This window comes from Natator depressus, chromosome 3 (assembly GCF_965152275.1).
Source record: "Natator depressus isolate rNatDep1 chromosome 3, rNatDep2.hap1, whole genome shotgun sequence".
In the NCBI taxonomy this organism is placed as follows: domain Eukaryota; kingdom Metazoa; phylum Chordata; order Testudines; family Cheloniidae; genus Natator; species Natator depressus.
This window is the reverse complement of record NC_134236.1, coordinates 197,729,795-197,753,071: the sequence shown is the minus strand read 5'-3', so window position 1 is coordinate 197,753,071 and position 23,277 is coordinate 197,729,795. Positions and strand designations below refer to the sequence as shown.

At 38.8% G+C, this 23,277-nt stretch overlaps 1 protein-coding gene across 5 annotated transcripts in view; it reads right to left on the bottom strand.

The window, feature by feature from the left end:
* Positions 1-23,277, bottom strand: part of TASP1 (taspase 1) — a 158,986-nt gene that overhangs the window by 46,538 nt on the left and 89,171 nt on the right. For 3 of the 5 annotated variants that reach the window (XM_074947169.1, XM_074947170.1, XM_074947172.1), the window contains one exon: positions 14,908-15,018. The exons of 1 other annotated variant lie outside the window; for it this stretch is intronic. In XM_074947169.1, coding sequence (XP_074803270.1) covers positions 14,908-15,018 — 111 coding nt within the window. Of the gene's footprint in view, positions 1-6,901; positions 7,112-14,907; positions 15,019-23,277 lie in introns of those variants that run through there. One more of the 5 variants, XM_074947173.1, reaches the window with a different exon arrangement.

Here is a 23,277-nt window from a genome sequence, read left to right as displayed (position 1 = left end):
TGCTGACTGCAGCCTCCCTGGAGTCAGCAGCATGTGTTCTGCAGTTGGAACTGGAGCTGGAACCAGAGTAGAGAACTGTCTCAGAACTGAAGGTTCCCTTGATATTGGCGGTACTGATCCAGAAGGGGTACACAGCTCGGTAACCGGGACTGATGGGTCTGGTGTTCTGTGCGACTTCTTCTCGTGTCTGTGAGCCTTGGAAAGCGCTGCTTCTCCATGGCTGGAACTTGTGGAGGATGCAGTGTCCTTCCGGGGCCTTGAGGGAGACTTACCGCCATGCTTATGCACATTTCCTTGCCTCACGACTAGGTCCTGGAACAGGGTCCGTAGTGCTGGTACCAGTGGAAGCAGACTGGAGCTCCGCAGTAGCAGGTGCGCTCCTCGATTACTCGGGCCAACGTACTGGGGGAGGAGGGGTCTCCCAGCCAGGATCCCACTGCGGCCTCATGGTGACCTCAATGCAGATGTTTCTTGAGGTGGAGAACCCGGCCTTCCTATGTACGGGCTGGGAAGGAGAGGCAGATACTGCACCTGGATGTGATGTGGGCCTCCCCCAAGCAGTAAAGGTAGTGTTGGTCCTTGTTGCTGACTGAGAATAAGCAAGGGCAAGAAGTGCAGGTCTTGAACCCTGGCATCTTTGGCATAATCCAGTATCCAATCATGGGTGCTGGGGGGTGGAAGGGGGAGAGGGGAAAGAGACGAGCAAAACAGTGTCCCAAAGTCCTTAAAATCCTAAAAACTACTACTAACATTAAAACTACTACAAAAATAACAAAATACTAGCTATATACAAGAATAAAACAGCTGCTTTTGTGTTTTAGAAAATGCATCACATGAGACAGAGAACAGTAGAGACTCTGACTTGGACCATGAGGAGAAACTGAGGGCATGGCTGGTCCAGCACACCCTTTATCACCTTGGATGAACCCATGAGGTGGACCAAGGGACACTACTACTTTCAAAACCTCTGGCTCCAGACACATGATGCATAAGTATAACTCTTAGTAGAATACAATAGGGACCATCACTTGAAGAACATATCCTTACTGCAAATTGTTTAGGTAAAGAATATTTCTTATTCACTTAATTAGAAAGAGAAAAGAATACATTCATATTTCTGTATTTAAAACATTTTTGGATAGGTACACTTATTTTCTCATATTACTACACTACTATAGCTGTGCTAAAAGAGTTGCACGTCTTTTATAACAACCAGAAAGACAGCGTACATGAAGAGTTCCATCTGCTCAGTCTAGCTATGTTGGATGCTAGGTAGGTTTGATACCACACACATCAGGGTCAGCTCTCTCAAAGCACTGATATAAAGAAGATCTTGAAACTGTTTTAGTCCTACACATGTTCGTGCTATGCACAAGGGACTTGACTTTGTAAAGTGCTGAGTGCCCTCAACGCTTCCTGAACTTGAAGTTTCGAACATATTTTATCCTCTTAGATCTAAAAACAGCATCTGTTGCGAGCAAGACATTAGGGAGAAAAGAGGAGTACAGACTGCTAAGGGATACATTAACAGCAATTAAAAGGAACGCTTGGCAGAGCATTTTTCATATTTGTTCAGCTATTTTTAGAAGTTTTAAAAGACATGAAAACTTGAAATGTGTTTTACTGAAATTTTATCCTGTATATTATATTCACCATGGTGTGTTACTAAAAGGATAGGATCTAATAGTACCCACACTGATTTTACTTAATCCACATTGGGCTCTTTGTACATACCTTAACATAAAATTAAGACTTTAGTAAATGTATTCTATACTGATTGCCTGAAAATGTATTTTATTACAGTGGAAAGATGCAGATGCTACGCAAATCTCTGTTTGGGCCACTGGTTTGCAAACTGCAAATATAACAGAGATAGGACCAAATTCTGCTCTCATACACCAACACAGGTTTACGCTGGCATAAGAAGGAAGAATTTGCATACAGTATCCAAAGATATAAATCTGATGAATCAAGCCGTTAAATGTAACAACCCACCCCTGTGAAAAGACAACGTGCCCTCCAGTAGCTTTGTGCAACAGATACATAAATTATGTTTTAACATGATGGACACATTATCACCGACTTAACCTAACTTCAGAATTTAACAATTCAGCAATTTATTCCTATTTGACAGTTTGGAAGTGCTACGAAGTGATTTCTTACATATTTCGTGTGCCTTATTCTTTTAATCTGGTCTCCAAAAAATAAGCAACCCAATTTTCACAGCTCAGGACTCACTGCTCCCATTGAATTCAGTGGGAGTGGCTGAGGCTGAGCGTCAATGTAAAGTTAGGCTAAAGCACACAGGTTTCCTCTCAGAAACTGCATGACAAGCAAGTTCTGTCTGTAAAATGAAACCATGTAGATAACCGATCAATTTTTAAGGGAATCTAATCCTTATGAAAGGTTGTTAGATTACAACCACCAGAGCTTGATCCACAGAACAGGTATAAAATAGTGCAAGGACACGATACTTGACCCTTCCGGTTTGCCTCAGACTTCAACCCTGCCCTGGAAGGACAGGTATCTAGGATGGGCAACTTAGTTTCCAAGCCCATTTAAAACTTAGTCTTTGCCAAGACTGACAACAACAGTGCCCAACTGTTGTGGTGTATTTGGTGATGGGTGGGGACCTGCCTATTAGAAACCTAGGCTTGGTGCCAACTCTTCATTTAGAGCATTAAAGATATGATATTGGATGATAGGGGATAGGTAAATCCATTCTAAGGCAGATGTAGTGTTCCATTTACTGTTACCAGCTCCATGGACTAGCCACTCCCTCATCAGGTGCATTGTATTTAGATCTACTGTCTTCCATGCTACAGGAACCACTACTAGCTCTCTTGTAATTAACTTTTTATGTCTTGATAATTTGGATGTAAACATTTACTATGGAAAGGTATAAGCGGCAAAACTGTGTTAAGCAGTACTGATACAGTGCAAACAAAGTAATACTTCCCAGTTTTAAATACTTTTGTATTATGTTACTAAAGAAGGTTCAGAGGCCATTAGTCCACAAAGATGTTCATTTTGTACTATGCCACTGGACTTACTAAGCCTATGCACACCTCAAATTGAAATGAAGTCATTTGCCCTGTCTATGCTGATGTTATGCATCACATTAAACTTAGTGCTAAAGCTATACAGGGTATCTTTGATAAAGGTAATTGATATGAATACACACTAAATGGAGAGTCAGGTTTTGATTTCAGGCACCTTCATTTGTTAAATATGTAAGCACAAGAAAGCATCTGGATCCAGAGATCTCTAAATTTAACTGAAACTACCACAGCAATTTAAAATAAGTTAGATTTTTAAAAAAGCTGCAGCAAAAATTTGTACTCTGCTTGAGACGTTACATGCCAGATTTTTAAAGATATTTATATAGTTGAATATAGTGCACACCATTAAAAATACGTGTTAATTTAGGAGAACCATAAACAGACCCTTCAATACAGAAGTAGAAACAAGTCCTGCTAAAGCACCTACAGAAAGGTGTTTTTAAAATCTCTCCAGTGTTAGCAAAAAACCTTAACAAAACCCACAAGAACACTGAGTGAATCTAAAGAGAGACAATTTCATTTAAGGAGCTGTATGCTCGTTGTCTTAAGGAAATGATGAATGTTGGAACAATGCTTTTTATTAAAGCTTTCAGCGTTCTATTACTTATATTTCATAATGTAGAAACATGGTATCTACCTGTCCACATATATTACATGAGAGCAGTGGTGGACAACCTGTGGCCCGTCAGGGTAATCCACTGGTGGGCCGCAAGACAGTTTATTTACATTTGCACAGTCGCTCGCAGCTCCCAGTGGCCACAGTTCACCGTTCTCAGCCAATGGGAGCTGCGGGAAGCAGTGCGAGTCGCAGGGATGTGCTGGTCGCCACTTCCCGCAGCTCCCACTGGCCGGGAACAGCGAACCGCGGTCACTGGGAGCTGCGGGTGGCCATGCAAAATGTAAACAAACTGTCTCGTGGCCCGCAAGCAGATTACCCTGACGGGCCACAGGTTGCCCACCACTGCATTAGTCGGATATTTTTTAAAAAACAAACAAACAAACAAACAAACAGAAAGACATACACACAAATAACTAAACAATACTGTTTTGATGGTGAATACCTATGCATACAAAGGAGAATCTTGACAATAATTCCAGATTTCCAGTTTTACCATTAAATTTATTAATCAGATTATGGGCTGAAGAAAAGGAGCGATGTTAGCTTCTTTACCAGTTAGGCTGGAAGCTCTCTAAGGACCCCTGAGCCCTTTGGTGGTTTAATTTTCATGTCGGTAAGCTACAGAGCTCTGCAAATAAGGTGGGTTGTGGGCTTTCAGAGCAAACTTACCAATGCATGGAGTAAGTACTAGCAGACCCTGGCTCTCCAAGTTTTTCCTTTCCATATTAACAATGTAAATGGGTGTTAGTGTTTCTAGGTTGCTATTAAAAACAAAGTACTTTTTACTAGGTTTTTATAGGCTTCCAAATTCCAAAAATCAAAGACTTTAAACCAACTAATGAGTTTCATGGAGAAAATGAAGAAAGCATTTCCATTCTCTTTTTTAAAAAACAATCACTAGCCACCATGATAGGGTTGGAAAGGACCACCTGGCTCATCTAGTCCAACCTCTTGCATCAAGCATTAGAGTTTAATAAGGTGTTAACTAAAGTTTCTCCTGGAGCACACGTTCAAAATGTTTTAGTCTGTATTGCTTCTATTAACTTTTTAGCCACTTTTATTCCACAAAGGAGTGTTAACAATCTTAAGTTTATTTTAAAAAACGTACATATACTTAAAATATGTAGAGTATGTTTCTCTCATGCTAGGACTGGTACAGCCTTTCCTCAGTAGGATCTCCCCTGCTCCCATGGGAAAGGGGCAGCAATGCCTCTATGGCAGTTTTCTCGCCCTCCAGACCACCATGGATGCTGCAAACGTTCTGGGAGGTGGGATGGCCTCATGGAAGAGCTAGGAAGCAGCCATGCTATGTAACTTTATCCCCTGGCAGTCCTGTGGCTGTCTGAGCATGGACCTTTTTCCCATCAATCACCATGACCTGTGTGGTATTAGGAGAGCTCCCATCCTGGGAGCTCCAAAAAATGTCAAACCCTTCTCCCTACAGTGGGGTTTGCAAGGTTCCAAAAAATGTCAAACCCTTCTCCCTACAGTGGGGTTTGCAAGGTTCTCTTGGCAGACTTTCCTGCCAGAGTTTGCTTGGCTTTTTGAGCTATCCTTCTGAAGTTCTCTTTAGGAAGGAACAATCTTAGCAGCTGAAATGTCACTATAGACATCAAAATACAGCCAAGCTTACTGTACCTTGAATCTCCATAAACAATCGGCACCACATCCTCATTAGCACTGTAAACGAGTCAGTTACATTTAGTGTTCATAGCTCAAGTTTGTCTTCAGTCTACCTTGCTAAATATTATTTGCTACTTGTGTCCAGGGCACAGTCACAAAATGATTACAGAGAAGAGAGATTTCAACAGGATGGTCCACACAGATGTGGTTACGAAACTGAAGACCAGTTTGCTAAAACTCGTTTGTTCTCCCCACTCCTCACCCAAAATGTTTACTTTATAGAACAGTTATGATCTAGTATTTGAGAGTATTCAAGAATTTTAATGGCATGACAGCTCTTTTTTAAAAGGACACACGCAATATAAATTACACTGCCAAAGAGCAATGCCTAAGTTATGCGCTTGCAAACATCCCTATATATTCATGGAAGTGATGGTGTAGGAAGCACAGAGGATGAAATCCCTCTTGCTGAAGACCAGTCAGACTTAATGGGGATTTGAGTGGTGCATAGGCCCTGTGCGGGCCCCTTCACAGGGGTAAATATTTCACTTAGAGTGAAAAACACGCTTGAACTATAAACGAAAGTTAAAAATCTATTTAAGGAACTCAGTATGGGTGTTTAAATCCTCCCATCAAAAGACTAAATAGTAGCCAATTTTAATGAATATACTGATGTGGAGCTTCATTATTATTAATTATTATTATTATTATTTAAAAAAAACCTGAAGACAGTTTCTCATAAATCACTTACCGGATTTTTCCAGCATGATTCATGAGTTACAAGATCATCTGTAACTCATGTTAACTACAAAAAATAAAACAAAACAAAAACAACCAAAAAATCCTGATAACTGGTGATGTAGACAAAATTGATCAATTTTTCTAAACATATTTCTCTGCAGTCTATAAGACTCTGAAATAACAAAAGCATTACACGTTTAATTAGCATTCTAAATCAAGAAATTAGATTTCAAAACTTGGCCAGCCAGGAATGGGTAATCAGTGGACAGTTTTCCTTCTCTCCCTCCAGGGAGAGGATGGCTTGTACATGAGTGTATAAATGTGAAAGCACTAGTGAAAGCAAGGTCAATAGAATACTCCTTGGATTTGGAACAGAAGGTGTTGAAATTAACATTCTTAAATCCTGTGGGAGTCTTACCCTTACCATACAAGCCATTACCTTGTGCCTGAGGAATGGTGTTCTCAGTCATGATCTTCATCGCAGCACTTTAGGTGATTTTAAATATCCTGAGCCCAAATCATAAAATACCTTGAAGATAGAGACCAAGATCTTGAATTTGATGTGATACTGTATAGGAAGCCAACAGAGACCACAGAGGACAGGTTTGACGTATGTACCTGTATTATGTATTAGTTGAGGTTTCCAAATAGCTACTGTTTTCATAACCAGGATAGAATGTTTTGCTGTAGTCAAGTCAGGAGTAACAAGGGAGTGCAACAACTGAAGTCAAGGCATCATCCACCAGAGTTGGGTGCAGCCAGACAGCCAGCCATAGAAGGTAGAATGTTTTACTTGCAGAAGCTAGTCTGCAAGAGCTTGGTGTACTTAAAGAATTCAGAAGCATTCAGTCCTCAGCATGTTTTCCTTCTCCAATAAGCATGATCTCCAGTTTCCAAGGGTTCAACTTCAGCCGGGTAGTATTCATTCATAAATTAATCTCAAACTGGCACTGGGCAAGTCCAATCTAATGATTCTGTCATAGTGCGAAGATTAGGTAGACTTATGCATTATCTTGACACTTGGGTTCACGATCTCTCACCATTTCTGCCAGTGGTTGAAGGTAAGCTAAAAGAAAATTGATCCTGTGAGACTCTGCACCTTTGCCACCAGATGCCATCTCACTTGCAGTTCCCCATCCAAACCCTTTAGGGGCATCCCTCCAGGAAGATCTCAAACAATTTCACTGCCTTTCCCTTGACCTCAGCATCCTCTCTCAGATGGGACAGAAGTATCATGAACAAATGCTACAGAGAGATCCACAAATATGAGAATAGAGGTCTGCCCATCATCCTCTGGCATCAAGAGATTGTCCATCACCACCGCTAATGCCATTTCTGTTCTATTCTATAGAACTTGAGCTATAACCCCACCCCCATTTAGTTATTTTCCATTGAATTATTTAATGTTATAGTTAAGCGTATCCAAAATGGTACATGTTTGCCAATGATAATTAACAAGAGCAGATCAGTTATTTCATGTACAAACTGTACCCTAAAATACATTAATACAGCAACTGAGGCAATAAAGATTTGAAAATATTTTTGCCTCCTAGGACTGAAAAGCAACAGATTCTGTTTATGGTTTTCAAAGGGTTTTCTTTAATACTTTATAAGAAACTCTAAACTACAATTTATAATATTTCCATGTGAATAGGCTGAATCTCCTGCCTGTGAGATGGCACAAACGTTTACTCTCAAGTCTGCATTCCTCAAACTTGGCCACATTTGAAAGGAATGGATGAGTAACAAAATCCACTGTTTTGTATGAAAGATATTTGTGTTTATAGAACACCATTCTTACTCCGTGTACCAATCTACTGCTCTTCTATTTAGTATATTAAACCCATTCCATTTACAAAAGTCTAAATTTAATTTCCCCACCTCCTACTCAACCAGAAATTGTGTGTTATCCATAATAATTTGGCTCTAAACAAAGGGACGAGGGAAGCACATCACCTGCTGTTTAAACAGCTCCAAGTGTCTAAGCCAGGCTTTCCCTAATTGGAAGAATTCCCAAGGTTCTGTGAAGATTTCAGGAGTTCTGTAAACAGGAAGCAAGAATCTGATGGCAAAGGCCAAAATCAGCTGTTCATGGGTCCAAAATTTTTACTTTTGACCATTCACTTCAGTTCTGCCTTGCTAAACCATTCTTTTTCGCTTGGTCCAGAACTATTTTATTAGAAGCTTAATGTGACCACAAAGTACGGGTTTAAGAAAGAGGAGCAAAAAAACCAGCCATGCTGTCTGGAGAAGGCTATTAACCTAATTTATCCAGTTATTTCACAGTAGAAGGAAAACTTGTATGGTATGATATAGCTTAAGTAAACTTTATATCAGCGAAAATCAAAATCTGTGAAAGTTCACAAGAAAATAAGAGTTACGTAGTTTAAGCTTAATATTTCAGCATAAATTTTCCCCTTGGGGTAATATTTTGCAAAAATTAACGTTGTGCCTGATTTTCAGAATTGCTAAGCACTCACAAAACTGCACTTAAGTTTGAGACTCCTCTGTTGATAGGTTACTGGAAGCAGTAATATTCATCTGGGTTTCCTGTATTCATTCACAGATACCAATAGGCATTAATAGTAAGCATGAGTAATGGATCAATATCTAACATGTACCAAATATTTTTTGGAAAGCAGTGACTGAGAATATATAATAAAGAGGTTTTAATTACAAACAGGGCCTAATACACATTACAAAATAAGCACACAATTTTGTCTTCATTCTTAACCAAAGCAATGAGCATTTTGGCAATGAATGCTATTCATATCATCTGCTTTTTTATTTGAGTCTTTCCAAGAGTTTTGGAAACATGAATGAGTTAACTCTCACAACTCCTGTGAATTTGGGCACTATCATCCTTATTATAAATGGGGAAACTAAGGGATACCGAAGCAAAGTGACTAATTTAAGTTCACACAGCACACCTGGGACAAAGCCAGGGACTGAACCCAGATTCTCTGACTTCCGATTATGCTTGTAATCAGAAAATCTTCATCTCCAGGAAGGATGATAGCCTTTAAAACCAAGTTTAAGCACAGTCCTAGTTCAAAAATGTTATTCTGTCCCACCTAACTAGATTAAGAACACACTTTTCATTCCACATGGACTTTATTTCTACTTTGCCAAAATCTGCCTCACTTAAACAGCCCCAAGTTTGTCACTACTGAATGGTTTTTCTGTTCATCCTGCAGACCAGCTTGTTTATCTATGGCTTCTAGCAAACCTTTCATATAGTAAGATGTTTTTCCAATTAGTCACCAAGAGGAATAGCTGCTTTTGGCAGTCTCCTTAATGTGTAGTCAGTACAGAGGATCCAGGGTAGACATAGAAAAAAACTCAGATGCCCTATCACACAAAACTTAAGTAAATCTGCCCATCTTTCTCAGTCTTTTATAATGCACCTGTCAGAGGTTTCTATGACTGGTATACCCCACAATAAAATGTATGTAAACATGGCTCTTGTGTTGGTATTGTCATAGCCTTACTGCGACAAATTAAATTAAAAGAAGTCTACTTCTTTGGGACCATCTCTTTTCGCATTCTCCTTCAATATCCTGGTATTTCTTTTAATCTTTTCAGAATAGTTTCATTTAGATCAACTTTTTTTAACTTACATTTATGCCCACAGACCTCATGTTTCCTTTCTCAAGACTTTTGCTGACTATCTTCTGTTTCTTATTCCTCAGAATTTGTTCCTTCAATATTGCACTATTCTAACCTATTATTTCATTCACGTCTTCCTCCAAAGCACACTTTTGTTTCTCCTCCCAAAACTTCGTATATAGCACCAAGGTCATGAAGTCCCAAATGTTATGCACTTACCACCTGGATCAACAGGGAAACCACAGATGATACCGTCCTCTCATTATCTTGTCCTATCTGGACAATCTACTGACAATACATTCCCCAAGACTTCTACAAATAAAGTTTACCTTGCAGAAGTGCTTGTTCAGGAGAGTCACCTCTGAAACACACATGCAAGCACAGCTTTTAAGAAAAGCCATGATGCAACAAACTGCATAACAAGTGAGGATGAGTAGGCAGGAAAAGACCCCAGCTCAGCAAAAGCACCTAACAACGTACTTAAGTCCCATTGACTTTAATGGGGCTCAAGTGCTTTGCTGAGGTTCAAAGGACACACTGAGGACTCATCCTTCTAAACCCAGGAAAGAAACGATAGTCCTGTTTTCTCCACAATCCAGTTCCCATTCTTACTTTGGTTCCATTCTTCTCTCTCCAGCCTGTTCCTGCATCCTTGCTCTAAATATGTGGTGCCTTGACCTGTATACTGTGGATACAACCAGGAAGAGCTTTGCCTGTCCTGAGTAGCCAGCACTGAAAACTACCAACAGATAGGAATATTGAAGGGGTTAGAGTTTACTAAGGTTTTCAAGAACTTAACCAAAAAACATTTCAGTTTTCTCCATTATTCTCTTCACTATTAGCACCATAGGTGAAGCAGATAAAAGGCTAGGTAGCGTTCAATGTAATGATGTTGTTTAACATTGTTTCCTCTGAATTTAAAAGATTTCATACTAAAGAACACTGAATTTATATACCACATGGTCACACTGTCTGGAGTGGCTCATGACCACGAGTGCCTACTTCAGGGCAGACTGTCAAAAGCAGGACAGACACCCCAAAATGGTGGAATGTTCTATAATTGATATAGTGATCTGGGAGTTCACATTTGTTACTGGCCTGGTGAAATCAGTCTTATCATGGAGTCACAGACAGTTCCCTTAGACACTCCGGTCTATCTTGCCACCCAGGCAAGCTGGACTATGTGATAAATGGTCATTTATAAAAAAATCATAAAATATTGAGATTGCACCCAGTCCCAAGAGACCAGTTACAAATGCAGGTCAATTTCCAACCTAGATCTCACACCAAAAGACAATGTTGGCAGCCAATTCTATAGTAAACTAACTAATGATTTATTAGCTAGGAGAAAGGAATGAGAGTTGCTGAGAGGTTAAAACAGGTAAAAATGTATGTATCGGTGAGTCAGAGTCTATACTTTGAAATGGAGGAGATGTAGTAATCTGCCACTTTCCCAAAAGCCTCTCAACACTACCCAGAAAACTCTGGGGTTCTCAGTCTTCTCATTCAGTTATTCTGCCCTGTTACAATCCAAACAGTCCAGAGAGGAAGAATTTTTCCTTATGTCTACATGTACAGCATTTTCTCACAGAAAAGAAGCTGACAGGATGCCTACCAAAGCTTTTTCTTCGATGGCGGAGAGAGAGGAATGCGTTTAGAGTCTTTGCTCTCTGATCATCACACATAATGTCCACTGACCTTCAAATGCTCAAGAATTAGCACTTTCCTGTTAAAGTTCTTCATTTGCATTACACAAGGCTTCTTTCTCATTAGATGGGTTATTTAGTTATATAATGTAATAGCAAACATTTATATTGTATGTAACAGGATACAAATAAGTGAAAACCATGCTGGTAACATCCCATTAGTTTTCATGAAGTTTAAACACTACATACATTCTTACATATTTAACAATCACTTTGAACAATATACCAATAAACGAGTGAACTGGCCTGGCTTCCAGCTACGAGTTTGTCAGCTGATGCCTAGGTCTTTGCCAGAGGTGGCATTTGGCTTACCAGCATCACACATGTAATAGCCATTTAAAAATAGAACAGTCCACCATACAAGATTGGTTCAAAAGCTTCTTACCACCAACTAACAGTAAGTTACTGGGGAATCATGGCATGAGTATTTTTGCTTGAAGTAATTAAAATAAACACAAATCAACCTAAAAAAATACCTCCCCCCCCCCTCCCCATTTGCTACTTAACTAGCGCCTGAGCTTTTGGTCTGTAATCAGCTGGTTAGCATACAGTATTATTAAAGAACTATTTTTGTCAACCGTTTTCTTATGGGTTTGGTGTGCTAACATGAAAAGTGGTTAAAAATACGTGAAGTGTATTTTCTTTTATCCATCCTACTGCAAATCAAAAGAAAGTTCTGGGTCTAACAAAACTCTTATTTCAACTAGTAATATAAGAATTCTACAGAGCATATAATGTCTTGAACTGGGCTATATTTAATCTTTCCCTTTACATTTTCCATTACAGTAAATTAGAACTGCCAAGAATGTTTTTTTAAGACAAAGATTTGGATCAATTTGTCCAGCATTTGCCCAACACTTTCACAATGCTGTTCTGAATTAGACAGTAATGTTATAAAATGGGTAAATCCTGCCTACAAAACAGCTGCTTGTCTTCGACAGATTACTGCCCAATTCTGTGCCAGTAGTTAAATGGTTAAATGTGCTAAAAATATATTTGTGCTACTTTTAAGCAGACACCATCTTTGTTCTGTCTTTGTACAGTGCCTAACACAATGGGGTCCTGGTCCTTGACTGAGGCTCCGAGGCACTACTGCAATACAAATATTCTACCGGGACTTAAAACATTGTATCTCTCCCCATATCACACAAATTGCAGTGGCGATCAGAGGCAGTGGCCAAGATGGAGATCTAGCTTTCTACATGGAGAGGAGCTAATGGCAAGACACTTGCAGTGAAGACCCCGTTGGCTCTAGAACTTGCTTTCCCCTTTGCCTTCTGAACATACTGTAAGATCTATCTTTTCACCTGGACATGGGAGAATAACATCTGAAGGGATGAGTTTTGTCTTAGCCTAAGCTGTTTATTACTGATCTTATTTATGCAGGGATAATTAAGCAGCATATTGATCATATACACATGTTACAAGAATGCAAATTTAGCATTGCAAGGGCACCTAGAGCATGGAAGGGGCATCTACTAATTACAAATCATATTAGATAAAGTACCCATGTAAACAAGTGTTTTTTTTTATCATAACATGAATTAATTTCACAATAGTTTCTTCATTTTCAAACTGCACCTTGGGATACAGAGATACAAATACACACACTAAAATATAAAGCAAGGTGAAAAGTCTCCCTTTACTTAAAGTAAAGTTTCTGACAAATAAATAAAAGGAAATTGCCAGCAAGTTATAAATATCTGGTCAAAATTCGGCAGCAACTTTTAGTTGACCTAAATATCACAAACAAAAACCTTATCTACAATTTGAAGCAACTTTGCCATTTTTCTGTTTCCAGAAAATCTCCTGAAAAGATCATGAACATTTCAGTTCCACTATAATAACTTGACAAACTAACACCAAAATTAAATATTACCTCTTTAGAACCTCAAGGTGAATACCCTCATCACAACTATTATTTGACTTCCAGAGCTTGTCTCTACCACCACAATCTAGGTTCTCCAATTTTTCTTGACTTTGCCTCACCTTGATTTAGGGACTGAGCCCTTTTTGCACTGCAATAAATGGCATTAGACAGTGTAATATTTTCAATTATGACTAGTCAAGTGACATTTAGAATATTTAGGATTTCTATTTTTAAACAATAAACCAGCCAACCTGACTAAACCTTGATAACGCAGATTTAAGCATAATAAGAGTTTAAGAAATAGGATTAAAGCAGTGAACTGCATTCAGTGCTGCTTTCTTATAATCAGAGTTAGCTTCAGGCCTGATATCAGGCACATTATAAAATGTATCAGTTTTCCACTGCCCTCTTTATTCTAGTGGTAGCTAGAGGGGAGATGATACTCAGACCTCAGTGGTTCAAGAGCCAAACTAGTGATCAACATTACCCAAAAGAGCCACAGTAGTGTGCATCCTGACTGGTTAATAATTAAATCAGAGTGTTTTAATATCATGTGCTGCAAAGAGCTGCAGGAGACATATTAAAGAGCAACTTTCAGCTCCTGAGTCTCAGTTGGAGTATCACTGTGCTAGAGGCTCACACACCTATATATTGTTTGAGTATGAAGGTTTAACATGGTATGTCTAGACTGAAATAAAAATAAGTAATGAGTTGCAATTAAGAAGTTTTCCAGTAAGTCACTGCCCCAACCACATCACCCAGGAGCAAGGTACTTGCACACTTAAGAGACACATGACCTATGCTCAACTGCTTAGGAACTTAAACAGTCCTTATGTTTCTGAATGCAGTAAGATTAGACTACAGTGAAGCCTGACATATTACATATGTCAAAAGTCTCACTGTAATCCATGGAATCTCCTGGACTCTAGGTTTATCTAGAATTGATTAGTTGGTGAAAATCTGATGCCCAAATTTTGGATGACGTTTGTTTTCTTAATTTATTTTATTCAAGTTTTGTACTTATATTTTTCATCCATACACACAACAAAATAGTCAAAAATATGTGACACAGAATGACTGAATAGGATCCACAATTGTAATCATTATGTTAAGGGGGAAGAAAAAAAATATAACAATCAGCGTTTGCCTTTTCTATTTATTGTCTTCAATGAAATCTATATTTCTTTTTCAGAAAAAAAATTATTATTTAATTCACAAAACAGAATCTGTCCACATACAGGATTTTTAATCAAAAAATAAAATGGATCTTAATTTCCACTACATAAAAAAGGGGGTATGGGAAGAAGCGTTTTATAGCCCCTATGATAATTAAACCACTAATTCCTAACAAACTCACTCTATACTATAGTCAGTGATTCAACCTAGGAAATTCCTCCCTCTAAACTATCTGTTCCCTGGCTTTTAACATTCAATGACTTCCCAACCAAGGAATATATTTTCCTTTCCTGTATGTATTTTTCTGTGACTTAATTTATCATTCACTAAATACATTACAACATATTACTTAATCTCTGTCTACAGCTTCAAGACCACCAAGTAGCTCCAAGAGGAATTGCAAAAATATATTTGATTATATTTCAATGGATTGTTTTTCTTTTCAAACAGAAACGATAAACATGTACGGTTAGGCAGTTTTCTGATGAATTGTATACTTACTAATAAACTTGTTTTGCATAGTCTCTAGCAGAGCCTGGTGGGCATCTTCTGTTTGCAAAGCACGTGAACATTCTCTGGCCAGTATGGTCCTTACAAGGTGCTCTCCACAACCTATACAAATACCACCACCAAGAATGATTAGAATATAGTTACTACTCACAGGTACTGATAGTTCTTTTATAACCACACAGTAAAGAGCTGTATTCAATAGATGATTTCACTATTCTGTTAAAGGTTCTGACATTGGTTCCCCTGCAAGTCCAAATATCAGCAATCCAACCTGACAGTATAATTTAATGGTAAATTCACTTCACTCCATGGTAAAGACACACAGAGAAAAGAGGCAGGGATTAAATACACAGAAAGCAAACAGGTAAGGAAAAGTGTTAAGAAGAAAAGGAAAAGTATCATGCTGTATGACTAATGATCTCCCTCCAGATTCTGCAACTGTAACTCACATGAGTCATCTACACACAAGTAATCATAGTGGTCACTCAAGTGAATAATCATATAATCTACCCCTTAGATTAGAAGTTTGTAAAGCACAGATCTACTTTTCACAGATAATCTTATGGTCATTACATAAATGATATAATATTGCTAAATATAATAATCTGAGCGCAGGTTTTAGAGCCAAAAACTTCCAAGTTTAATCCCATCTTTACCACCACCTCCCAGTATGATTTAGCCTTTCTGCCTCAGTTTTCCAATCACAACATAGGAATAAGGGAAGTTTACTTGTAATTAGGTTTTTGAAGGCACATCTGCTCTTGGGTTTTATGTTTCTTGCTAAGAACTCCACTAGCTCACAAAACTTTGTCTAAAGAAACTGTAAGTGTTTCATGCAGACCTTTAGTCACTGCCTCAATGTTTTAACATAGCCTTCTGCAATTTACTGACAAGCCAGAAGAAAAGTTAATTAACCTATGATTCTGGTGTATATGCTAGTCTTTTCATCTATGTTTTTTCTGCTATGGTATGCTATAAGTCTACAATGATCCTTTAGCATGTACAGTTCAGTTCAAGTTGTATGCTGCATGTTTATTACAACTATGTTTTCTTGGACAGGAGACTGAATTTGTGATATTTTGGGGGCATAAGATGTCTAAGGGCATATCTTCTTCTGTCTTCCACAGGCTGGCAGGTTTTATTCCACTAGTCAGTGGGAGGATCAATCAGATAGCAAGGGTCTAAATAGGCCCCAATTATATCTGTCTAGGGAAGCTGAAGTGGGCTATCAACTGTGCTCCAGTTAGCAAAAAAAGAGGAAATAGGCCTCCTACAGAGCTAGCATATCAGCCCACCTGAACAGCTGAGAGATGACAATGATTTAAAATCATTTACATTTAGGTCACTGGTTACTGGCCTTGGTTGTTAGGAAATCCCATTATCAATCCTCTGATTCTACTTCTGTTTGGTATGGAAGCATCACATGTATACTTCAAGAACAAAGATTGTTACCATTAGGGTTTCAATTTTGAGGCATTTAATTTTTTTTCAGGCACAACAAGGTCCAATGTTTAGTACTGAAAATCTGTTTTTAAAATCTGTATTATTTTCTATGAAAATCAAATATTTCCATCTAAACCACCTCCCTACAAGCACACAGTGGCCATTCTACTCCACAAATAATTTTCAAAAAATGCAACTGTAGCCACACCGGAAGAAAAACAAGAAGCACTAAATGTGGTTTAGTTAGGGCACAATTTCATTCGCTTAAAATATCAGGGAATACCCGTTCCAGTCCAATTTATCCATTAACCATAGCCCTTCCATAACTAGTACTTGCACTGGACATCTACCCCATTTTTGTAGTTACGAAGTTGAGACATTTTAACCTAACTTCCTGACTACTCCCTGAGCCACTGTGGGGAAGATGAAAAATCCACTCTGCCGTTCCTTTCCAGCCCCCAAGGAAAAGGTTGATTAGCATAAATGCCCACAGTAGATCATGAAGAAACCCAGTTCTACTGATTCCCTGGGTAGAAGGGTGGGTGTTGCCAGTGAGATCCTCTGGAAGGGCAATCCCTTTTTGCCCAATCCAGTCACTTACTGTTTCTCCCTGCCCTGTCCAGGTATACTTCCTCCTTCCTCCTCTCTGCCACCAATTGCAGAGGGATCCCTCCGTTTTCTTCCAGCCAGCAGGACAAAGGACCCACTGCATACAGTTCCAGTGAGGACACCGTTCACTGCCAGAGTACGGCAATCTTACTTTGGCTTCCTGGTATTCCTATGTTTTTTATTAAGTAATTAAAACAATCCCATTAACCTAAAAATCAAGGAAATCTACTGTACAGATCTTTGGAAAAAAGAGCGTACTATGTATTTCCTCAGACTGCTGGAGCTAAACATGTTATACCTACATTTATCTATTTACTTGAGGTCACACACTGAAACGTATGACAATCTCGAAATTGTGATTTTTAAAACAGGTGCTTAGCATGTATGGTTCAAGCATCTGCAAATAAACTACAGCTAATATTTTGTCATTAAAAATATGACGGTATTGTTTCTTACTTTCTATATGCAATAAAATGCAATTTTATCTGTTGATTCATTTTGGAAAGCAGCTCTAAAAGTTTTTCTTCTCTACTATCACAAACTTAGATTTTGCATCGTGAGTGCAAAACTAATGACAGCAATTGGACTGACAGCTTACTTTTTTATAAACTAGTCAAAATGCACAATTTCTGTGGTTCTTCCCACAAATTCCAAGGCCTCTAAAGCTTGGCGGCTACAAAGCCCATATGTGATTTCAACGCAAAAGGCTTCTACCCTGCTGCTTCAGAGCTTAAAACTCTGGCTTTAGCAAGATGCTCTTCCCTCACTGGTACAGAGAAATAAGTCTATCACCTCACAAGCTCAAATAAGATAACCTACATTCATGGTGTTTTACAAACTGAGAAAACAGATTCATTGAAATAAATGGGTGGGGTAATAGTAAGGGCTACTGACACAGATAACTCAAATCAGGGCCGAATTAACCTTTTGTGGGCCCCACCTCCCCGCTCTGTCCTGAGGCCCCATCACCATTCAGCCTCTTTCCCCTGAAGCCACGCCTGCTGCTCACTCGGGGGGGGGGGGCAAGGGAGAGAGGCATGATTAGGGGGCGAGGCAGGGATGGGGCAGAGAGGAGCAAGCGTTGGGCAGGGCCTCGAGGGGAAGAGGCCAAGTGGGGGTAGGGCCACGGTATGGGCACCACGGCCCTTTCTTAGTGTGGGGCCCAGCGCCATTGTAAACCCGGTACTGACTCAAATCACCAGTCGAATGAATTAACTGTTGATAGTGCTTCAGGATTTCTTTTTTAAATAAGGGCATGAACATTCTTATTATTCTACAGTATTAAAATATTGCACTTACTACAAGTTACCATCGTTGCTTTGACTCTTCAAAAGGCAGCATAAATTAATGGACTGATCACCAGGCTTGGAGCCAGAAACTCTTGAGTTTTATTCCCAGCACTGCTATTAACTTGATCTGGTCATGGGTAAATCATTTTTAGAGTCCGATCCAAAACGTGCTGAAGTAAATGGAAAGACTCCCACTGACTTCACAGGTCCTAACCTTTGTGCTTCAGTGTCCCCACCATCTCTGCTGGAGGGTAATTAGTACATCATATTTTCTAAGCACGTAGAAAGAATAATCCCAAGTATTTTCTCTATATTTGTATGAAGCTCATAATACCCATTGAGACCAAAGGCTAACATGCCAGAAAAACAAACAGCTCAAACATGGTTCAGATGGGGAAGAGAAATAACTGACGGCACTCTCCCAAACTCAGCCTACAACCTGAGCTCTGTAATGCTAAAGTAAGATGCAACAAAGTATATTGTGCAGATTTTCATATGATCAGTGAAAACGTTAAATGCTCATATTTAATGGTTAGGCTTCAGAATTTCAGACTCAGTATCTGTTTCAGCCTGACTGCAGACTCTGGCAGACACCAGTGCACTGGTTTATATTTTGTTCACATTTTTACTGTGTGATTCTACTCCGAAAAGAGACTGAAAATGGAGCATTCTTACTCAACATATCTGCTCCCTGGGAGTAAATCAGCACAATCCTATTTTTGCATACAACACTGAATACACAAATTAGCCCCAAAGATACAGAGATAAGAATAACGTCCAGTTAACTCTAGCTTGTACATTCAAAAGATAGGCTGCAGTAATTTAAAAAGACTTAGAGTGTTTTTAAACTTTAAAAATTTCAACATTTAAAACAGATCAATAGAAAATCAGTGGTCTTCTGGTCTTTCCTCTATTACTCTATTGTGTGGGGCACTGTGGAAGTAACTTGTAGCAAAAGTTAGCCTGGAAATAAGGACAGTAACTTCATTATAGTGCTCCAAGTCCTGGCAGCTCAGAAAGTACACATGTAGTGCCAGCCTTCCAGCATGTTTCCTTTAAGTGAGCCATACAGCCCCTTATTCTTAGCTTCTTATTAAGCCAAACAGACAAACTTCAGGTATATTAATGCAGATTTTAAAGAACTCATTAGGCATTACCAGCAAAACATGGAAAAGAAATTTAGTATGGGAGAAACTCCACTGAGAGATATTTCAGACAATTTGATAGAGGTGTTTCCAACAAGTCTTTAAACAAATTAAAGATTTGTTAACTGAATTTAATTAATTTAACTGAAATTTAAATGAAAGTAACGAGATTGCTTGAATGTGGAATCATATAGGCCAGGTCTACACTAGAAATTTTTTTTCTCCTGCTGATAATAGCTCATCTTAATTAAGTAGCCTCTGACAGTTTGTATGGCAACTTCCACCTTCTCTGCATGTATGTGTGTATATCTTCTTACTAGATGTTCCAGTCTATGCATCCGATGAAGTGGGCTGTAGCCCACGAAAGCTTATGCTCTAATAAATTTGTTAGTCTCTAAGGTGCCACAAGTACTCCTGTTCTTTTTAAAAACATAGGTTACATAGTACAAGGAGGCAACCCATGAGAGCACAAAGGGAGGAAACGGGGAAATACTTCCATGGATCCTGTCAACTTCTTAATCAACAAGAAAATCCCCTTTAAAATGTAAGGTTCCCAGAAAACAGGAAAGGCGCAAGCAGCATCCCTCACTATGATAATACAATATGAACTGATATACTCTGCTGCAAGCAGTTATTCGTGAGACCATTCTAACATTGCCATGTTACTTCCTATGCCAGAAAACCCCTGCCCAAAATGGAACTGAGATATTCTCCCCTATGTATGCAAGATACAGTACAGTATAAAAAGACATGGAAAATCCATGGGGGTGCTACAGAATGCATTTTGTCCACAGGCCACAGTTTGGGTACCCATATTTAGTAACAGTAGAAAAAGGGGAAAGGAAACAAGATTTTGAACAGTTTCTCCTGTACCATGTTCTTAAAATAGAAGAAATCCTAAAATTTCTGTTAAAACATGAGTAATAATTTCTAATCCTTCACTGAAATTTCTTCCTCAACAACTTCCTTTCTTATTCTTCATAGAGGTTTGTTTTCTTCATTCTCTAAACAAACTCTGGCTCTATTCTTATCTGGTGACAAATGCAATCAACCCTAATTAAGGAAAACTAAGCCCACAACCATTTGTTTATGTGTGACTAGTAGTTTGAATAATTATTTGAAATCAAATTAGAGAATTTTACTAATGAACATTTTATCATTGCAAGAGGTAGTGCTTTTACAACAAACTATAAAAAAACCCCAAAACCAGATGCTGCAGTAAAATGAGTGATGGAGGAATATCTTTACTCCTTTTCTTAGGCAAAATAGTCTGTAGCGTTTTAAAAAAAAAAAACACACACATTTTATGCTATATGATGAAAAAAAGTAAAAATCTGAGATCGAGTAAAGTAATTAGAAAATTCACCAAGACAAGCCCATGTGTCTCCAACTTTTTGAGTGCAAGCAGATGTTTACTAATTCAAGATTTTGATGCAACTCCTAAAACCGGCCTCAAAATGAGATTAACCATCTTTAAACAAGATGTATAAGACAGTCATTCTCAAGGGGAAAAATTTTCTTAAAGACCTCCGGCACATCAAGTTTGTTACAAAAGGCTGAGAAAAACAGAAAACTGAAAGTGCGTTATAGGACATCTGCAGCCCACTGACATTCCTGGGAAATCTGAATTTGGAGAGATAGAGGATCAACTACAAGGAAAACTAACTTTCAATACTACTACCATACCACACATCCCCAAGGATTAACAGTGATTTTTTTTTTTTTTTTTAGCATTCATGTCAACCTATTAATAAAGCAGTAAACTTACAGAGTGTTGCTAGATGTGCATTTGGAAATCTTTCAACACATCACATGCTAGCAGTCTGTAGGGACAGATAAGTAATGAGAAGAATATTTTCCCAATTTTAAAAGGAAACATTTGTTACTTCAGTTTTCAATACAGCTACATCTATTTTTCAACAGGAGAATTTATTATACAATACATCACCTACTCTTTGACAGGGCAAAGGTTGGGGAAAGGATTTACTATATTACTTTGGGGATGGATTACTTAGAATTTTGAGGGCTTGAGAAAGTAACAAAATGGGGAAGCTGATAAGTATTAGATCATGTATTATTGCAGGCTTTGCACTGTCTCCTTCTCTACCCAAACCTGGAAACTATTATGTACAACAGACTAATGCAGGAGCTCCAGATGAAATAAGTGATGTGGTGGAGAATCTTCTAATCTTTTCTAGATCTTACAGTATAAATGTTTTGGGTTCAAATCTGTGTTTCGCTCACCTGTAATCTAGCCATCAAAATCAGCTCATTTCTGTGGAAGTTAAGTTTATGTATATTGCAATGACTCAAACATACTTCAGCAGGTTTCCAAAATAAGTAAGTAATCTTAATGTGAAACTGATTATCAGTTTCTGATAAAAAGATAAGTCTTGTTCGTGTGCTCCACTGTTTCACATTACAATAATTTTTAGGTTTATGTATTATCACAGACAAATGTAACTGTTTCTGGCACCTGGAAACTTCAGGAAACTGAAGTTTACTTTAGTTCATCATCATAATGGAAAGGTAATTAAAATAGTGACAGGCCAGTTTACACTAGGATCATTTTAAACCTACCAACCATAGATTACTCAATTTTGCAGTTTAGCAAGGATGTAAAAAGTGTGCAACTGAAAAACCGACAATGGAGTTTGTTAGAGCGGGACTTTGCTAAATCTGCATCAGAAATGGGGGGCCCAATGGAGTTTAGTTTGTGGAGTAGAGCATGCTGTGAAGGGTCGGGGAAGCACCAGCATCATTACCCAACTATACGTATTCATGCTCTGTTTCCGGCTATTACTAAGTGCCAAGGGAACGGCAAAAGAGCACTGTGTCCTCCTACTGGCATTCCAGAAGCCTGACATTACCCACAATGGCCCCAGCTTAGCACAGTACCATAATCTGACCTGTCCCTATGATTTTTGGTGTTTTTCTTAGTTCACAGTCAAACACTAGTTAAGAAGTAAATTGTGGACTATAGTTCATAGCATAGCACAACCCTCATATCTCTTTGGGGAGGGGGAATCCGAGCATAGTGAAAAGCTCTCATTGCAAAATTCAGCGGCTCTCACGTTAAAGTTCAAACAGCTTATCGTACCCTTTACCGAGAAAAACCTGGGTCACAATATAATTCATTCATTTTCCAAACACTACTAAACCTGTGCTGTATTAATCTGTTTTCATATGCTAACTGAATTCCCTCCCCCAATCTTTCACCCATAAACTTCTTGGTATTTCCCGAAGTTGCCGCAAATATGGACAGCCCAAGACTTGTCACGTTCCCCTGAGAGTCACTGTTAGTAGAGTAAGCATTGCCTCTGCAAGGACAACAGCTCACGAGATGAACCTTCTACTGGGCCTGATTAATGAAATTCAGAGGACAGACTCCGACTAGGATTTTGATACACGTTTAGGACACTTTTTAAGTTAGAAATTTGCTAAAGATGAGAAGTGTTTAGTTTCTCTCTACATCCATTCACTTTCCTGCCTGGAGAGATCCCTTCCTTCAACCACATCCAGTCCCCAAACTAAAGTCCCATGATCTAGCCAACATGCACTTATGTTTTGCTGCTTTCTTAGCTTTCCTCATTGCAACCTTGTATTTCCTGATTTGGAGAACTGAGACAACTCTAGGATAGATATTTACGGTTAGGACCACTCTAGGCGAGGTCCCCCATGGTTACAGACCTCGAGGACTCACCACAGCTATCCAGCTGGGAGGACTAACAGAGATGTTGCCTAGAGCATAACCCTCTTATTCACATATGGCGACATTGGGTAGTGATCTAGACATTTCTGCCTCTCCCTATTGTTAACTGTTATGATTTTTATCATGAGTCTTGCAATGAGATTTTTTCTTAAAGCTCTAGCTC